The sequence below is a fragment of the Catharus ustulatus genome, chromosome 15 (assembly GCF_009819885.2).
Source record: "Catharus ustulatus isolate bCatUst1 chromosome 15, bCatUst1.pri.v2, whole genome shotgun sequence".
Classification (NCBI taxonomy): domain Eukaryota; kingdom Metazoa; phylum Chordata; class Aves; order Passeriformes; family Turdidae; genus Catharus; species Catharus ustulatus.
Window position 1 is genome coordinate 18,741,934 of NC_046235.1, and position 19,501 is coordinate 18,761,434.

At 56.7% G+C, this 19,501-nt stretch overlaps 1 protein-coding gene across 1 annotated transcript in view; it reads left to right on the forward strand.

Annotated features, from left to right (window-relative positions):
- Positions 1-5,920: 5,920 nt before the first annotated feature.
- The window catches only part of KCTD16 (potassium channel tetramerization domain containing 16), a 58,793-nt gene continuing 45,212 nt past the window's right edge, over positions 5,921-19,501 (forward strand). The window contains exons 1-2 of the mRNA XM_033073587.2: positions 5,921-6,320; positions 6,590-7,734. Of these exons, the coding sequence (XP_032929478.1) occupies positions 6,906-7,734 (829 nt within the window). The 5' untranslated portion in view covers positions 5,921-6,320; positions 6,590-6,905. The remainder of the gene's footprint in view (positions 6,321-6,589; positions 7,735-19,501) is intronic.

Below are 19,501 nucleotides of genomic sequence, written 5' to 3' on the forward strand. Positions count from 1 at the left end.
GTACTGCTGGATTTGAGCAGATGAGAATTTCACTGTGTAATTCACGCTGCTGGATCAGGGGATAATCTCTGGTTTAGCTCAGCATCACTTCCTCTTGCCTGGCTTCCCTTGCAGGGAGCTCAGTCTCTGGGTGCTGGGATGCAGGGAGCTCAGTGATGGGATGCAGGGAGCTCAGTGATGGGATGCAGGGAGTTCAGTCTGTGGGTGATGGGATGCAGGGAGCTCAGTCTCTGGGTGCTGGGATGCAGGGAGTTCAGTCTGTGAGTGCTGGGATGCAGGGAGCTCAGTCTCTGGGTGCTGGGATGCAGGGAGCTCAGTGTCTGGGTGCTGGGATGCAGGGAGCTCGGTCTCTGGTGCTGGGATGCAGGGAGCTCAGTCTCTGGGTGCTGGGATGCAGGGAGCTCAGTGTCTGGGTGCTGGGATGCAGGGAGCTCGGTCTCTGGTGCTGGGATGCAGGGAGCTCAGTGTCTGGGTGCTGGGATGCAGGAAGCTGTCTCTGGAGCTCAGTGATGGGATGCAGGGAGCTCAGTCTCTGGAGCTCAGTGATGGGATGCAGGGAGCTCAGTCTCTGGGTGATGGGATGGAGGGAACTCAGTCTGTGGATGCTGGGATGCAGGGAGCTCAGTGTCTGGGTGCTGGGATGCAGGGAGCTGTCTCTGGAGCTCAGTGATGGGATGCAGGGAGCTGTCTCTGGAGCTGGGTGGTGGCAAGGACTCAGCCCTGCTGGAGAGGTTAGAGGCTGGAATGGCAACAGTCTGGGCTTGGCTTGTCTCAGGCTCTGTTCTTTGCTGGGTTGAGGCTGGATTGGCAGTCCTGTGTGTGAACACCAGTGCAGGACACGGTTCCTGCCCTCTGGGAAACCCCTGGCCCTCATGGCAGCCCCAGTGCAAACATTCCCTCATTCCTGCCATGCCACATTCCCATTCTGCCCTCTTCTCGCTGCCTTGGTGGAGTTGTGCCCTGGCTCAGCACTCGGACACGAGCCTGCTGAGAAGCACAGAATGTTACAGGGAACAGGGCTGGAGGATCCTTAGGAGGCACCTTGAAGTTGTTCCTGAATCAAAGTGCAGGCCTGGAACTGGAAGTGCTGCCCTTCTTTCTTCCTTTCTTATTTTAACTATTGTGTGTAAAGATCACACAGGGTGATGAAAGTCCTCATGTGGCTTTTTAGGTGGAACCTTCTGTCCAAAATCCAACTTGGATGTATTTTTTCCTCAGAATTGCTACTTGAGTTTCTGCTACCTTCAATTGCTCCTTCTCCAAGCACCTGCAAGCTCTTGTGTTGTTGCTGATAAACAGTTTCCACGTTTCTCACTATGTGTGGGTGACTTGATTCGAATTTGCAGCCTGTGTGTTTCCTCTGGAGATGGGAGGTGCTACCCAAACACACACACACAGGCACAGGTAATGCTGCTCTTCCTTTCCAGCACTCATTGCTGCTGCTTTTCTGACACCTATTTCTAACCCCCACCAAAATTCCATAAAGTCAGTGGTTCCATGAGCTCCTGAAATGCCAGTTTAGCACTTTGTCATAAGGAATGGCCTCAAAGCTGGGAATGATGTCCCAGCATTCCTGGGTTGGCTTTCAGCACAGCTATGCTGGGGCTTTTGGAACATACACTTTAAGCTCAGGCTAAATTTTCCCTTGCCTGTGCTGAAGGTTATGAAGGCATCTGTCAGAAGTGCTTCATTCTGCTCCCTTTGATGGATGCTGCTTTTCTCTTCCATCAGAACTGTAGTTACTCCTTGGTGTGGTCCTGACACATATTTTCCATTTAGGTCACCATGCATTTGGCCCAGATTTTAAAGTTTCACTCTCCCGGGCTGCATTTAGATGGATTTGGCCCATGGCTTGTATTTAGCTGGGGAGCATTACGTGATGCTTTTACTACTGAAGTCGTTTCATCAAAGCAGATTGTGTTACAGTGAAATGATTGGAATGTCCCGTGTAAAGAAATAAAAGCAGGTGCTGAATTGCTTTCATTATTATTTGAAAAGTGCAGATGCGTTTCTAAAGCTGTTGTGATTAAAATTCTAAGGTTTTTGTTCTTTTCAAAGGGCAATTCTGATGATAATGTTTCAAAAAGACTTTGAGCTTAGAGCTGTCTGTACCGGCTAATGACACGGAGTCCGTGCCTGGTGCTGGGCAGGAGTCCCAGGTGTGGCTGGAGAACTCCTGTCCCTGCTCACTGAGCACCTGCACATCCCTCAGTGCTGTCCTGGCCCCAGAGCGGCTGGGCTGAGCTCCACCCCCAGGGTCCCTTTGGTTGTGTCCCAGGGACATCACAAACCCTTCTGTGCCCATTGGTTGTGTCCCAGGGACATCACAAACCCTTCTGTGCCCTTTATTTATGTCCCAGGGACATCACAAACCCTTCTGTGCCCTCTGGTTGTCACAGGGACATCACAAACCCTTCTGTGCCCTTTGGTTGTGTCCCAGGGACATCACAAACCCTTCTGTGCCCTTTGGTTGTGTCCCAGGGACATCACAAACCCTTCTGTGCCCTTTGGTAGTGTCCCAGGGACATCACAAACCCTTCTGTGCCCTTTATTTATGTCCCAGGGACATCACAAACCCTTCTGTGCCCTCTGGTTGTCAGAGGGACATCACAAACCCTTCTGTGCCCTTTGGTTGTCACAGGGACATCACGAACCCTTCTGTGCCCTCTGGTTGTGTCCCAGGGACATCACGAACCCTTCTGTGCCCTCTGGTTGTGTCCCAGGGACATCACAAACCCTTCTGTGCCCTCTGGTTGTGTCCCAGGGACATCACAAACCCTTCTGTGCCCTCTGGTTGTGTCCCAGGGACATCACAAACCCTTCTGTGCCCTCTGGTTGTGTCCCAGGGACATCACAAACCCTTCTGTGCCCTTTGGTTGTGTCTCAGGGACATCACAAACCCTTCTGTGCCCTTTATTTATGTCCCAGGGACATCACAAACCCTTCTGTGCCCTTTGGTTGTGTCCCAGGGACATCACAAACCCTTCTGTGCCCTCTGGTTGTGTCCCAGGGACATCACAAACCCTTCTGTGCCCTTTGGTTGTGTCCCAGGGACATCACAAACCCTTCTGTGCCCTTTGGTTGTCCCAGGGACATCACAAACCCTTCTGTGCCCTTTGGTTGTCACAGGGACATCACAAACCCTTCTGTGCCCTTTGGTTGTCACAGGGACATCACAAACCCTTCTGTGCCCTTTGGTTGTCACAGGGACATCACAAACCCTTCTGTGCCCTTTGGTTGTGTCACAGGGACATCACAAACCCTTCTGTGCCCTTTGGTTGTGTCCCAGGGACATCACAAACCCTTCTGTGCCCCTTGGTTGTGTCACAGGGACATCACAAACCCTTCTGTGCTGGTTTGAGCACTGTCACTTCTCACTGGGGACAGGGAACTGATTCATATGGCACCCCTGCCTTTGTGGAATTGGATTTTAATTAGATTGCAGCATGTCAGCGAGCGTGGACAGCTGAAGTATTTGCAGAAGCTGATGCAATTCTCCCTGCTTTGAGCAGGGACAGCGCTGTGCTCCCAGAGGCAGCTGCTGTTCCCTCTGGCTGTTGTGCACATGTTAAATCCTGTCTGCACCGACTGCACCAGGCTCTTCAAAAAGTAATGAAGACATTGAAGGGAACGTGATCTCACATCCCATCCCGAAATCCTCTGTGCAGGGGTTATGGAGCACTTGCCCCGCACTGCTTCAGCTGCTCTGCAGAGCCACAGGGGCAGGACACAGGACTTGGGCTTTCCTCTGAGCCACAACTAGCCCAGATCCTGCTGGTTTGCAAAGAAAGATCTTGAAGTGAGGGACAGACTGCTCAGGAGTGCAGCAGTTGCTTCAGAATTAATGAATTAATGTAAAAATCAAGGCTTTGATTAACTGTTCAGCCCTCAGATTTGATTTTAAAAGTCTGTAGGTACACAAATAATGATTTTCTGTCTTAGCCTTGAAAATTATTCTTTTGGCTGTTTTGTTTTATATTATGGCCATGTTCTCAGAAGAGTCTCACTGAAGTATGTGCAGCCTGAGCTGCAGGGCACGGTGCTAACTCACCAAGGTTGTGGGTTCAATCCCCGTGTGATGATCCTTGACCCTTCCAACTCAGAATATTCTGTGCATCTGTGAGCTTAAGTGCAGCCAGCAAAATCTACCCTGCACGGTGACTGCATCACACAGAGGCTTCACTCTAAAGCTTTAGGTCAGCGTTTGAGTAAAAGACTTTCTTCCCTCATATGTTTATCATTCCGAGTAGAGTATTTTTGCCCAGAGGAGGTGAGAGCTGGCACAGGGCTGTGCTGCCCCGTTCCCGCGGATGTCCCTGGTGTGCTCCAGGCTCCCGAGCTCCTGTGCCGGGTTTGGGCTGCCGGCGGGATCCCGGCTCCGCTCCCTGTGCCGGCCGAGCAGCGGGACGGACACGAGGTGGCGGTGCCGCCCGCGGCTCCCCCGTTAGAGAACCGCGAGCAGAGCGGGCGCTCCGCACCGCCGGAGCCGCCCCCGGGCCCTGCTCCTCCTCCCTGCCCGCTCCGGGGACATGAGGAGCGGCGGCGGCGGAGAGAACCCCGGTCCTGCCCGGCCGCGAGCACCGGGACCCCCGCGAGGAGCCCGCGGAGCCGGGACAGGCACGTTCGGGGCGGGCAGGGGACGGAGCGGGGGGGAGAGCGGGCGGTGAGCAGCGGGCAGTGAGCAGGGGGCGGTGAGCAGGGGGCGGTGAGCAGGGGGCAGGGGGCAGAGAGCAGGGGGCGGAGAGCATCGGGCAGAGAGCAGTGAGCAGAGAGCAGCGGGCAGTGAGCAGTGAGCAGAGAGCAGCGGGCAGTGAGCAGAGAGCAGCGGGCAGTGAGCAGTGAGCATCGGGCGGTGAGCATCGGGCGGTGAGCAGGGGGCGGTGAGAAGCGGGCAGAGAGCAGCGGGCAGAGAGCAGTGAGCATCGGGCGGTGAGCAGGGGGCGGTGAGCAGGGGGCAGAGAACATCGGGCAGAGAGCAGGGGGCAGAGAGCAGGGGGCAGTGGACAGTGGGCAGCGGGCAGTGAGCAGGGGGCAGTGAGCAGTGAGCAGTGGACAGTGGGCAGCGGGCAGTGAGCAGGGGGCAGTGAGCAGTGAGCAGTGAACAGTGAGCAGAGAGCAGTGGGCAGTGAGCAGCGAGCAGTGAATAGCGGGCAGTGAGCAGGGGCCGGTGAGCGCTGCCCGGGCGGCGGAACCGGAGAGGCGATGAGCGGCGCTGTCCGGGTGCTGCCGCTGTCCGCGGTGCCGCCTCTGTCCGCGGTGCTGCCGCGCTGCCCGGCACTGTCCGTGTGCTGCTGTGCCCTGCTGTGCCCTGCTGTGCCCGCCTCTGCCCGCCTCTGCCCGCCTGTGCCCGTGTCCGGCCGTGCCCGGCAGTGCCCGGCTGTGCCCGTGTGTGGCAGTGCCCGGCTGTGCCTGTGCCCGCCTGTGCCGGCCTGTGCCGGTGTCCGGTGTGCCGGTGCCCGGCCGTGCCCGTGTCCGGGTGTGCCCGTGTCCGGTGTGCCGGTGTCCGGCCGTGCCCGTGTCCGGTGTGCCCGTGTCCGGTGTGCCGGTGTCCGGCCGTGCCCGGCCATGCCAGTGTCCGGCCGTGCCCTGCCGTGCCCGCTCGCAGCCCTGCCCGCTGCCGTGTCCCGCACACGGGCGCCCATCCCGGCCCGACTCCTTTAAGATGATGCAATCAGCATCGCCGTCCGCGCCGCCGGCCCCGCGCGGCTGAGCGGCTCCCGGAGCCCGGAGCGCGGCTGAGCGGCTCCCGGAGCCCGGAGCGCAGCGGGGCGGAGCGCGGAGCCCGGAGCGCGGCTGAGCGGCTCCCGGAGCCCGGAGCGCAGCGGGGCGGAGCGCGGAGCCCGGAGTGCGGCTGAGCGGCTCCCGGAGCCCGGAGCGCAGCGGGGCGGAGCGGCGGCGCGGGGCGGCCCCGGCGGTGCCCGCGCTCCCTGCGGGCCATGGGGGAGCCGCCGGAGCCCGGCAGTGCCTAGCGCAGGCTGCGGGCTTTCTGCAAGTCATCGGGGCGGGCGCTGCCCTCCCGCTCCCCCTGCCCCGCGCATCCACTCGGGAATTTTTTTATTTATTTATCTATTTATTTATTTATTTCCCTCTGCCGTGCTGTATGTACTGGTTTCCTCGCCGCCCGCCACGGTTCACTTCCCTGTGACTCGCTTTAACACTTGAGAGCTCCGTGGATGCTGCTAAGAGCACTTCTCTTGCCTTTGCTGTCCCTTGCTGGGATCGGATTCACACTGCCCGGACCCTGTGTGCCTGTATGTGTGTTCTGAGTGTCTTGACATTTTGGTTTTCTTTACAAGAGCTGTGCGTTAATTGTAACCAAGGTAAGACTCCCCGTTCTCGTTCCCTCGTGTGCATGTCTAATTTAGATGTTTCTTTAAAGATGAACTGTGCGGTTTCTTTTAAACAGTGGAGTCATATGTAGCCCTTTCATTGATGAATACTTGTGAAATAGAAGCGTAGAACTTGCCAAAAAAAGGAGACCTATTTAGCAGATTAGCTTGGCTTTACAAACTGCTCTGCTTTTCTCTGTTGCGGCAGCTGTGATGCTTAGAAGAGTAATTCGTGCCTTGTGTTGTTTCCCTTTTCACAGACCTGTGAATGGCCATAGGCTTGGCTTGACCTTGATTTTGATGGCTTTGTTGGAAGATCTGATGATGTGATTGCATGTCATGAGGTGATTGCTCTCCAGCCTCCGTGGCTCAGTGTATAAACCACTTCTGCCACACTGTCACTCATGGACAATTCAGATTTTTCTTTTAAACAATCCAACAATCCTTTTGGCTATTTTTATTTTCTCACTTCTCCTTCGCCCCTCGTTTCTCCTTAATGTCGGGAGCCTTATTCTGCCCTCTGATGTGATTGATAGTCCTGCTTCTCCGCGCTGCCGATTTCCAGTTTAAACTACAATGGCTCTGAGTGGCAACTGCAGGACTTACCTTCCTGCTCGGGAGCAGGGCTCGGGGCTGCACTCCTTCCCCGAGGTGGTGGAGCTCAACGTGGGCGGCCAGGTTTACTTCACTCGCCACTCCACCTTGGTGGGCACCCCTCACTCCCTGCTCTGGAAAATGTTCACCCCCAAGAGAGACACGGCCAACGACCTGGCCAAGGACTCCAAGGGAAGATTCTTCATCGACAGAGATGGTTTCCTTTTCCGCTACATTCTGGACTATCTCAGGGACAAGCAAGTGGTTCTGCCCGACCACTTCCCAGAGAAGGGGAGGCTCAAGAGGGAGGCTGAGTACTTCCAGCTCCCGGACTTGGTCAAGCTCCTGACTCCCGACGACAGCAAGCAAAGCCCTGACGATTATTGCCACAGTGACTACGAAGAGGTGTCCCAGGGCAGCGACACGAGGATCTGCCCGCCCTCGCTGCTGCCGCCGGAGCGCAAGTGGGGATTCATCACCATCGGCTACCGCGGCTCCTGCACTATCGGCAGGGAGAGCCAAGCCGACGCCAAATTCAGGAGGGTCCCGAGGATTTTGGTTTGTGGAAGGATTTCTTTGGTCAAAGAGGTTTTTGGAGAAAGTTTGAATGAAAGCAGAGACCCGGACAGGGCTCCAGAAAGGTACACCTCCAGGTTTTATCTCAAGTTCAAGCACCTGGAGAGGGCTTTTGACATGTTGTCCGAGTGTGGATTCCACATGGTGGCCTGCAACTCCTCGGTGACGGCTTCCTTCGTCAACCAGTACACAGACGACAAGGTCTGGTCCAGCTACACCGAATATGTCTTCTACCGTAAGTACGAGCGGCGCGGGGGCAGCGGAGCCCCGAGCTGCGGCTGCTGCTGCCGAGCCGAGCCGGGCCGAGCCGGGCCGAGCCGAGCCGGGCCGGGCTGGGCCGGGCTGGGCTCCCATCCCGGGGATGCTTTTCTGGGAGAGCTGTGCAGGAGGAGCCGGGCTGGGCTCCCATCCCGGGGACGCTTTTCTGGGAGAGCTGTGCAGGAGGAGCCGGGCTGGGCTCCCATCCCGGGGACGCTTTTCTGGGATAGCTGTGCAGACAGAGCCGGGCTGGGCTCCGGTCCCGGGGACGCTTTTCTGGGAGAGCTGTGCAGACAGAGCCGGGCTGGGCTCCCATCCCGGGGACGCTTTTCTGAGAGAGCTGTGCAGACGGAGCCGGGCTGGGCTCCCATCCCGGGGACGCTTTTCTGGGAGCTGTGCGGGCTGGGCTCGGCGGGCCGGGCCGGGCTAGGTGGCAGCACAGACTGCCGAAAGCGCCGTGCCCGCAGGACGCGCTGCCTCCGGCTCTGTAAATCAGCACCCGAGCGCTCCGGCCGCTCCCCGGCACGGGCGGGACACAAAGCGAGGGTGCAAACACTGCGGGATTCATTACAGAGAACCTTCCGTTGCGATTCACTTTGCAAAGGTAATAGCGGCTCGATAATCGCCCGGCGCAGGCGGCCGAGCCATCTGTCAGCAGCGCTGACACGCTTGCACGCAGGGAGGGGAAAGCACAATTCCATCCCTCTGGCCGCATTTCAGCGGGGCCCTCTCGGAGGCAGCTGCTGCGCTCTGGAATGAGGGCTCAGGGCACCGAGGGGCAGGGGCTGGGCGCTGTTACACAACACGGCCGTGGAGCAGCACAGTTGTCCCCAGGAGTGCGTGCCCCGCTGTCCGCACTCACATCCGCGCTGCTCCGGGGGCTCCAGGGCTCACCCGTGCCGAGTGCTGGCCAGGTACAGCCCGGTTATCAATCTCCGAGCGCTCCAGGGCTCACCCGTGCCGAGTGCTGGCCCGGTACAGCCCGGTTACCAATCTCCGAGCGCTCCAGTGCTGGCCCGGTACAGCCCGGTTACCAATCTCCGAGCGCTCCAGGGCTCATCCGTGTGGAGTGCTGGCCCGGTACAGCCCGGTTACCAATCTCCGAGCGCTCCAGGGCTCACCCGTGCCGAGTGCTGGCCCGGTACAGCCCGGGTACCAATCTCCGAGCGCTCCAGGGCTCACCCGTGCCGAGTGCCGGCCAGGTACAGCTCGGTTATCAATCTCCGAGCGCTCCAGGGCTCATCCGTGCCGAGTGCTGGCCAGGTACAGCCCGGTTACCAATCTCCGAGCGCTCCACGGCTCACCCGTGCCGAATGCTGGCCAGGTACAGCCCGGTTACCAATCTCCGAGCGCTCCAGGGCTCATCCGTGCCAAGTGCTGGCCAGGTACAGCCCGGTTACCAATCTCCGAGCGCTCCAGGGCTCACCCGTGCCGAGTGCTGGCCCGGTACAGCCCGGTTATCAATCTCCGAGCGCTCCAGGGCTCATCCGTGCCGAGTGCCGGCCAGGTACAGCCCGGTTACCAATCTCCGAGCCGCGGGGCTCCAGGGCTCATCCGTGCCGAGTGCTGGCCAGGTACAGCCCGGTTACCAATCTCCGAGCGCTCCAGGGCTCACCCGTGCCGAGTGCTGGCCCGGTACAGCCCGGTTACCAATCTCCGAGCGCTCCAGGGCTCATCCGTGCCGAGTGCTGACCCGGTACAGCCCGGTTACCAATCTCCGAGCGCTCCAGGGCTCACCCGTGCCGAGTGCTGGCCCGGTACAGCCCGGTTACCAATGGTGACACCGGCCCCGTGCGCATCCTGCCAGCCCCGAGCACCAAACCGCTCCGCAGCTCTGGGCCAAGACATTGCAGCGGCTCACGGGGCTCGTGGCCTCCATCTGCGATTGAGGTGGATGAAGGGTGGAAAAATTGCTCTGTCCATCAGTGCGGCCAGCTGCTGGTGGCCTTGGGACACAGGGACAGAGGGACAGAGGGACACAGGGACAGCAGGACAGGGGGACAGCAGGACAGAGACACACAGGGACAGAGGGATAGAGGGACACAGGGACACAGGGACAGAGGGACAGAGACACACAGGGACACAGGAACAGAGGGACACAGGGACACAGGGATAGCAGGACAGAGACACACAGGGACAGAGGAACAGAGGGACACAGGGACACAGGGACAGCAGGACAGAGACACGCAGAGACAGAGGAATAGAGGGACAGAGGGACACAGGGACAGCAGGACAGGGGGACAGCAGGACAGAGACACGCAGGGACAGAGGGATGGCGCAGAGCTGCTGCCCTGGGTTTGGTGCTCACTGGGAGCAGCTCCTGGCGTGGGGAGCTGACAAAAGTTTTCCATGGAAGATGCAGCAGGAAGTGAAGAGTTTGGGTGTAATTCCGTGGATTCAGCGCCATCTACTCTTGTGTGGGGCTCAACAGGCAGCCCTAATCTGCTTATGCAATGAAGCTTAAGTTAGCATCCTGAAAAGCCATCTGGGTTTTTGACATCTGTAGATTTACTTAAAATTAGTTTTCTAGCTGGATTTCTTAGCAAAACAGTTCTAAGGTCATGGATCCGCTTATATTCCAACAGGGATAGATGATTTGTGTTATTAAGAAGCTTCTGCATGAAATTACAGTGCCTTGTACAAGTTCTAGGAGGAGAATTAATGTAGGTAAAGGAATGGATTAGAACAAATTGTTCTGGCATTTATATATAAAATGAGGAAAAAATATAAGTTCTTTATAGGCACGATGGTCTCTGCTAATTGAAGAGAGGATGGACCCAGGTTTTCCCTCAATTAGCAAACACAGACTCCTGATTTCCATATTTCTCAAATTTTTACCTCCAAGGATTGCTCACTGCTCCCACATCACTACAGCCAGGGTAGGGACCAAGAGGAGAGGAAATTTTGGAGAATGAAGATCCACAGCAGGTGTCACAAAATCTTCTCTCATCAGTTAAATCCAATTGAAGTTGCTGGAAAGGTTCCTGTCCAGTTCAGCAGGCTTTGGCTCTGGCTCTGATCAGTTGTGTGGGGTTTTGACCCTGACACAGTTTCAGAGGTGATTTTCAGAGGGGCCATCCCCAGGTAGAATCCAAAGCCATGGTCGTGGTGCCAGATGAGCCTTTCTTGTCCCAGCCCGAGTTCTGCCCAGTGCTGCTGCTGCCCTGGAGCTGCAGATCCTCCCTGCCCCACACTCAGGGCTGGCTGCAGCTGAGGCACCTGACAGCAGCTCCAGAATTCACCTGGAACCAAGGATTTCCCTCTCCTGGAATTATTTCATTCCAATTGTCCCAAAGCCATTTCATCTGAAACTTTGAGGACAAATAGAATTGCCATCAGGCTTTGCAGTGGAGCATGGCATCTCCTCTGCAGCTGCTTTGCCATAATTATTTATTTAGATGCTGCCAACTGAGTCTGTGTAAGCATTAATCCATCAAGCTGCTGTGAGCAGGTTAATGGGGCTGAACCTGGGAGGTGTCTAACGCAGCTGGGGAGGCAGAGGCAGAGCTGCTCCTTGCTCAGGAACTCCTGGAGCAGGAAATCTTCCTGGCTGGAAAAGGATGATTAGTTCCACAGAAGGAAGAATACAGGGAGGAATAGGGCTTCAATACACCAAATCATTGAACACTCCAAATACCACTGGGAAGGTAATGCCTGGTACAAAGATAAAGAGCATTTTTCATGTGCAAATCCATCTGGAAGTGGCTGGGGTGGAGGAGGGGGTGTGAGCTGAGCAGCTCTCACAGGGTGCAGCGTGTGCTGCCCGAGCCCTGCCCCATCAGTGTCACACAGCCCGGGGTCCCCACGGGATTTGGGGCTGTGGGGAGCAGTGGGTGCTCCCTGGGGACCCTTCTCTCAGCCAGGACAGTTGGTCTGGTCTGGTGCAGCCTCTCCTTGCCCTGGCCCCTCTCAGCTGCACACAGGGAGCAGCCCAGGCACCTGCAGATGTGCACAGGGAACTGTGAGAGCTCTGAAAGGCAAATGTGGATGGGTGCTGCTCCTGCAGGCCCTGAGCTGGGACCCTGTGGGTGCTGCAGCCTCACCTTGCCCTGTGCAGGAGCTGGCCAGGTGTGCCTTGCAGCTGGCAGGGGGCTGGTGTGCAGAGATGTTTGTGATGGAGAATTCAGAGTATGCTGGGATAAAGAGAGGAGTGCTCCTGGGTGGGGATGTGCAGCAGGAGGAGAAATGTCAGTGATATTCCTGGTGCCTGCCCATTGGATTCTCTGGGAAATCCTGGTGTCTGTTTGGAGGATCCATTTGGGATTGCTGCAGCCAGCTGGGACCTGTCACCGTGCGTGTGTGACTGAGCTGAAGGATCCCATGCTGATGTGCCTACCACTGACTCATAAATTCATTGTGTGGCAGGAATTTGACTCACAAAACGGAGCAGCCTTTGCACAGTGACACCCACAGCTGTGCTGTCAAACGGGCAAGATGTGGGAGAGGAACATCACCCAGCTCTTTAAACCAGCACTGTCATATGATCCAGGAGCTGCTTCTGTCTGATTTTAAATCAGTGAAGATCAAAATGACCCCAAAGCGAGCAAAATGAAGTCTAATCCAATGAATAATGCAAGATTGTTCCCCGCTGACAGGAGATGTTTCTGTTCCCAGGTAATTATTGTCATCATCGATGCCTCTGGCCCCTGTTGCCAAAGCAAACTCTCACCAGGATGATCATCTGCAGGTGCTGGGGCTGCAGCCAGCCAGGTCTGGCAGCCTGTGCATGGCTGAAAGACCTTGCTCCGAGCTTTTTCGCTCTCCCAAATGTGCCTGGAAATCGGGCAGAGCTGTTGATTGGAGTTACTCCATAGGTGAGAAATGCTGTCATTTATTGGAAACCAGTAGAGTCCATTCTGACTGTCAGACTAGGCCAAGGACCTGCTGCTCAGGGAGTGAGCAAAGCAAAACCTGATGGAAGAGTTGGTTGGATTTAGGGCTCAGAGATTGTTCTGACCTATGGGAAGTGATGCTGAGGAGGCAGCAAGGGTGGCTTTGGCTCCTGGGCTCTCTCTGCCCGTTAGCCACTGCCCTCTGTCCTGCTGTCCCTCTGTCCTGCTGTCCCTCTGTCCTTCTGTTCCTCTGTCCCTCTGTCTCCCTGTCCCTCTGTGGCTCTGGGGGAGGCAGGGGCTTTGTGGCTGAGGAGATCAATTAGTCCAGACAGTCCAGTCCATCCTGCCCAGCTCAGCTCTGCTCAGTTCAGCCCAGTCCAGCCCAGCCCAGCCTGCAGTAGTCTGGCAGGTCGTGCCCTGCAGTTCTGTGTTACCCCTGTCCCCAAGCTGTCAGGGGCGCTGTGCCAGGGGCACTGCCAGCACTCAGGGGGCAGGGCTGGCCGTGGGCACAGGCTGTGGGCACATCTCACTGTCCCCAGCCACCAGAGCTGCCACAGGGCCAGCAGGGAGGGACTGGAGGCACTTGCAGCGCTGCTGCTGCTGCTGCTCTGTGATCCAGAAAAAGACCAGAATGACTAAAGCATTAACCAAGGAGAGCTGGCATTTAGGGGAAAAAAAAATCAGTGTATTTGAAAGTGCAGCCTTGATGTGTGGCAGGAGCAGCAGATGAGGTCCCACAGCCCTGGGGTGGGAGCTGGGCAGGGCTGGCTGTGCTGGAGGCGGGTGTGGGCAGGAGGGGCTGTGTGTGCAGGAGGGGCTGTGGGTGCCAGGAGGGGCTGTGGGTGCCAGGAGGGGCTGGGGGCACCAGGAGGGGCTGTGTGGGCAGGAGGGGCTGTGAGCACAGGAGGGGCTGTGTGTGCCAGCAGTGCCTGCTCTGCTGCCCCAGGGTGACACAGTCCTGGTGGAAGTGGCACTGTGACCCTGCTGGCCCTGGGCAGGGCTGGCTGTGCTGGAGGCAGGTGTGTGCCAGGAGTGCCTGCTCTGCTGCCCCAGGGTGACACAGTCCTGGTGGGGGTGGCACTGTGACCCTGGGCTCCCACCTGCCCCTTTCTGCAGCTCCTCCAGCCTGGGGAAGGGGCTCTGAGCCTTTCCAGAGTTTGCTGAAGTGTGCCTGTGGGCCTCAGGAAAACAGAAAGGGTGAAGGAGTGTAAATAAAAAAACACACCCCAAGGTTTGCTGTTCAGTAAATACCAGCAACATATTGTGCACACAGACAAACACTTCCTTGCAGCAGGTTGGGTTTTTTCTGCCCAGCCATCCTGGATTTGTTTAATTTTGTAACTACAATATTTTCTCAGTTTCTCCTTTTTTTTTTTTTTCGGCTTTTCAAGTTCAAGGCTAACGTACAATAAATATGGAGACACAAAGCAAAATCTAAATTACATCTTCGCACACAGAAAGAGGAACCCGTTTTCCTTTGAGCTTTCTTGCTCAAAATTGTATTTTTTGTGAAGGCAGAAAATAGATTGAAGTGCTTTAGGCTTGGTGAAATCATTTCAATTGTCGCTGAGGTGTAATGCTGCCCGAGCTGGCCGGACCCAGGAATGCTGTGGCTGTGATGTCCCTGCTGTGGCTGTGGCAGTGATGTCCCTGCTGCTGTGGCAGTGATGTCCCTGCTGGCTGTGGCAGTGATGTCCCTGCTGTGGCAGTGATGTCCCTGCTGGCTGTGGCAGTGATGTCCCTGCTGTGGCTGCGGCAGTGATGTCCCTGAGCTGGCTGTGGCAGTGATGTCCCTGCTGCTGGCTGTGGCAGTGATGTCCCCTCTGCTGGCTGTGGCAGTGATGTCCCTGAGCTGGCTGTGGCAGTGATGTCCCTGAGCTGGCTGCGGCAGTGATGTCCCTGCTGCTGTGGCAGTGCTGTCCCTCCTGCTGGCTGTGGCAGTGATCCCCTGAGCTGGCTGTGGCAGTGCTGTCCCTGCTGCTGGCTGTGGCAGTGATGTCCCTGCTGGCTGTGGCAGTGATGTCCCTGCTGTGGCTGTGGCAGTGATGTCCCTGAGCTGGCTGTGGCAGTGATGTCCCTGCTGTGGCTGTGGCAGTGATGTCCCTGAGCTGGCTGTGGCAGTGATGTCCCTGCTGGCTGTGGCAGTGATGTCCCTGCTGTGGCTGTGGCAGTGATGTCCCTGCTGGCTGTGGCAGTGATGTCCCTGCTGTGGCTGTGGCAGTGATGTCCCTGCTGTGGCAGTGATGTCCCTGCTGCTGTGGCAGTGATCCCCTGAGCTGGCTGTGGCTGTGATGTCCCTGCTGTGGCAGTGATGTCCCTGGTGCTGTGGCAGTGATGTCCCTCCTGCTGGCTGTGGCAGTGATGTCCCTGCTGTGGCAGTGGCAGTGATGTCCCTGCTGATGGCTGTGGCAGTGATGTCCCTGCTGTGGCAGTGATCCCCTGAGCTGGCTGTGGCAGTGATGTCCCTGAGCTGGCTGTGGCAGTGATGTCCCTGCTGGCTGTGGCAGTGATGTCCCTCCTGCTGCAGTGGCAGTGATGTCCCTGCTGCTGGCTGTGGCAGTGATGTCCCTGCTACTGGCTGTGGCAGTGATGTCCCTGCTGTGGCTGTGGCAGTGATGTCCCTGCTGGCTGTGGCAGTGATCCCCTGCTGTGGCAGTGGCAGTGATGTCCCTGCTGGCTGTGGCAGTGATGTCCCTGCTGGCTGTGGCAGTGCTGTCCCTGCTGCTGGCTGTGGCAGTGATGTCCCTGCTGTGGCAGTGATGTCCCTGAGCTGGCTGTGGCAGTGATGTCCCTGCTGTGGCTGTGGCAGAGATTTCCCTGCTGCTGTGGCAGTGATGTCCCTGAGCTGGCAGTGGCAGTGATGTCCCTGCTGTGGCAGTGGCAGTGATGTCCCTGAGCTGGCTGTGGCAGTGATGTCCCTGCTGCTCTCAGACGTTCCCAGCCCATTCTGGGCACTCCCAGGCACTGCTGCCACTGCCAGGCTCCCAGGGCTGCTGCCAGGGCCCCGAGCTGAGGCTGCAGAGGTGCTGGGGTTGGGATGGTTTGGGAATCACCTGGAACGTCCCTGGGCTCATCCAGGGCTGCTCCCAGGGCTCAGGGGTGCTGCAAGAGCTCAGTGCCAAGGTGACGTGTCCCTTGTCCCCTGTGTCCCCTGTGTCCCTTGTGTCCCTTGTGTCCCTTGTGTCCCCTGTCCCTCCTGTCCCTCCTGTCCCCTCCTGGCTCTGTGCTGTCCCAGGCTCCTGGACCTGGCTGAGCCCTCCCAGCACCTCTGGACTTTGGAGAGGGAATTTTTACCAGGGCATGGAGTGACAGGAATTCCAACCCAGCCCATGCCATGGTTCTGTGGCTTGTGGAAGGAATGTTCCTTGGGGTGCTTGTCCCTGCTGCTGGGCTGGGTAAATGAAACAGAGAATGCCCAGCAGAGCCCTGGCTGGGCTCTCTGCCTCAGTGCTCCCAGAGCAGTTTGCTAAGTCAGCTGTGTAATGGTGTTTGAAGGAGAGGGAGAGTCTGGAGCTGTTAGAACTGTGCTGCGTTTCAGCAGCTGCTCCAAGCTGTGTCGAAATGCCCACAAATGTAAATTGGTCACCCTGGTGACCCCTCTCTATCGACCCTCACTCATGTCCTCCCATCCAGGAGCTGTTCATACATCACTTGTGCTACAAATTTCCCTGCACTGCCTCTGGATCTCCTAAGGACGTGATTAACGATTTCCAGGAGCTCATTGATTAGCTGCTAGGGCAGCTGAAAAATTCCTCCACCAGGAACAAAGTGAGGAGAGCTGTGGCCAGCCTGGAAATGCTGTTCCTGTGCTGTTGGAAAGGGAGCACAACACCCCAAACACTCCATTCCAAAGGGGAAAATGATGCTGAGTTTTGGGAGGGTCCAGAACAGGCTGGAGGGAGCAGAGCCTCAGAGCCGGGTTTAGAGAAAAAAATAAAAAAATCTTCTCTGCATATTTTGGAGGAGACTCATTTCAGGACTTCAGATTGGATTTCCATCAAACTGAATCACAGTGTGTTTTTACAGTGGAATTAAATCAGGCTGAAATAGAACCCAGTGGAACATGCTGATTTTGACTGAATTTTGCACTTTAAATATTTTCAAAGCCAAGAACTCCAAGCAGAGCTTGAGTGAGGAAAGACCACACCACCAGAGAGCTGGGGAAGGTGCTTGTACACTAAAGGGAATGTCACTGGGTTTCTCAGAGCTTTCCCTGGTGGGGACAGGTCCAGCCCTGCCCCTGTGAAGGATCTCAGAGGTGACCCCAAGGCAGGGAGGGGAACATGGCTTATTGCAGATCTGCCCTTCGATGGTCCTATAAAAATGGGATTTTTTAACCAATACTTACACCAAATCTACCAGCAGGAGCCATGGTGGGGCTCTCACAGACAGCAGAAGGGAATTTTCTGTCCCAGTGCTGTTGTCTCAGTGTGGTGCCATGGGGCAGGAGAGCTCAGGGAAACACTGAGGTGCTCCTGGAGATCTCACCCCCCTGCTCTAACGGGCCAAAATCAATAATAAAGACTTGGAGGAGTTACTGCTGTTCTAAAAGGATGCTGGCTCTGGTTCTCTTTGGTTTTCTGTCCTGACCATCAGTCAGGGCAGGGAGCTGGGCCTCCAGAGGCTGCCTGCTGCTTTTTCCTTTGGTTTGACGTTGCAGCATAACTGTGGGGAAAATAAATGACCATTGTCCTCCTGTGGAACTGCAGAGGGAATTCTGTTTGTGAATTAATGGTCCAGTGGTGGTCAGTGGTAACATAATCTTTATGCATAAATAATGCCATTTATTATATTATTGATGCCCTTTCTTGTTGATGTTGTATTTGCAGGCAGAGGAGCAGCTCTGAGGAGCTGGGGTCAGGGCAGGAGCTGAGCTGAGCCCAGCAGGGCTGGCCCAGCAGATCTGAGCCCAGCAGAGCTGAGCCCAGCAGGGCTGGCCCAGCAGAGCTGAGCCCAGTAGAGCTGAGCCCAGCAGGGCTGCAGCAGCTCCCCAGAGCAGAGCTGGCCCAGCTCTGCTGCTCTGCCCTGCATTGCTGCCCTGCCCTGCATTGCTGCCCTGCCCTGCATTGCTGCTCTGCCCTGCATTGCTGCTCCCCTGATGGGAGAGCTGCCATGGCAAACCTCTGCTTGTGACTCTGGGAAATATTCTGTGTGCTTTGGTTAAGTGCAGCTGGGCTTCCTTGGGAGGTCACTGTGGAAAAAAAGTTGAATTCCTTCTGTCTCGGGGTTTGGTTGTGTCATGCTGTCACAGAGTCCCAGAATCATGGATCAGCGGGGCTGGAAAATCCCTCCCAGCCCAGCCAGTGCCAGCTGTCCCCAGCTGTGCCCATCCCCACCCTGTCCCCAGCCCAGAGCACTCAGTGTCACCTCCAGGAATTCCTTGGGTATACTCCAGGGATGGGGACCAACCCTGCCTGGGCAGATCCAACCCCTGAGCTCCCTTTCCATGGAGAAATTCCTGCTGTGCCCACCCTGAGCTGTTCCCTCTGCTCCTGTCCCTGCTCCCTGGGAAAAATCCCAAATCCCCCCGGTGTCCCCTCCTGGCAGGGACTTGTGCAGAGCCACAAGGGCCCCCTGAGCCTCCTTTTCTCCAGGCTGAGCCTTCCCAGCTCCCTCAGGAATTCTCCAGCCCCTTCCCAGCTCCCTCAGGGATTCTCCAGCCCCTTCCCAGCTCCCTCAGGAATTCTCCACTCCCTTCCCAGCTCTCTCAGGGATTCTCCAGCCCCTCCCCAGCTCTCTCAGGGATTCTCCAGCCCCTTCCCATTCCCCTCAGGAATTCTCCAGCCCCTCCCCAGCTCCTCAGGGATTCTCCAGCCCCTCCCCAGCCCGTTCCCCTCTCTGGACAAGCTCTGGAGCTGCCCCAGCAGTGCCAGCACAGGATGGGCACTGCTCTCTCCTGCTTTATCCCCCGCTCTCTGCCCCCTGCCAGCCCTGCCCACGATGATTTTGTCTCAGTCCTGCCATCCCCTCCTCAGGTTTTGTGCCAGCCCCTGAGCAGCTCCCTGGGGCTCTGTTTAACCCAGCCCAGGGTGGCTCCACTCCGCCTGGCAGAGCCACAATTGCCAGGATGCAAACCCTCTCCTTCTGGCTGGGAGAAGAGCAGCTCCCAGGTACTCCTGATTTCATTAATTTGTGAGCATTCAGGAGAACAAACCCTCTATTCTCTCAAGTCAATGCACTTGTATTATGTGAGGATTGAATCATTCCCTTCCCTCGGAGCAGGGTCTGCAGAGACAAACCTTCCCTGCCTTCCCTTGCAGAGACAAAGAATATTTAAATAAGGATGCTGATAAAAATGCTTTCACTGCTAAGGACTTGATTAAAGAATCTGCTGCTTTAGAGTCCTGTAGGTGAAGGCAGAAGTCAAGAGGTGCCATTTTGTGCAGAGGGATTGAAAAGTTCATTTAAATTTGGTTTGTGAGAAGAGTTTTCACAACTCAGAGACATCTGCAGTGCTGGGGAGAGCCCAGCTCCCAGATCTAGAGGAGGTCACTGGTGGGGAGGATCAAACCCTGCTCTATCTTATTTCTATTTCTATATTTTCAAAATATTGACTTTTGCCTAGGAAGCAGTGTTCACTTTATACAAGTTTTCAGGCTTTAAGAAACCCAAATAATCTTTGCAGTGCTGGAGCTGGAGGGACTGGAGCTGATCCATGTGGAGTGCCAATAATTGCATCCCTGCCCCCAGAGCTGCCCACGTGTCCCTGGCAGGCTGAGCGAGGCAGGTGGCACTGGGGGAGGTGGCAGAGCTGCCCACCTCTGCCTGGATCTCCAGCAGCTACAGCAGGGACAGGGCTGCCTGGGGCTGCTCTGCTCCTGCCATGGGATGTTCCATCCCTGGGATGCTGTGCCAGGCCCAGACAAATGCTCTGGGGCACAGGACATCCAGTGTGGGATCCTGCAGCTACAG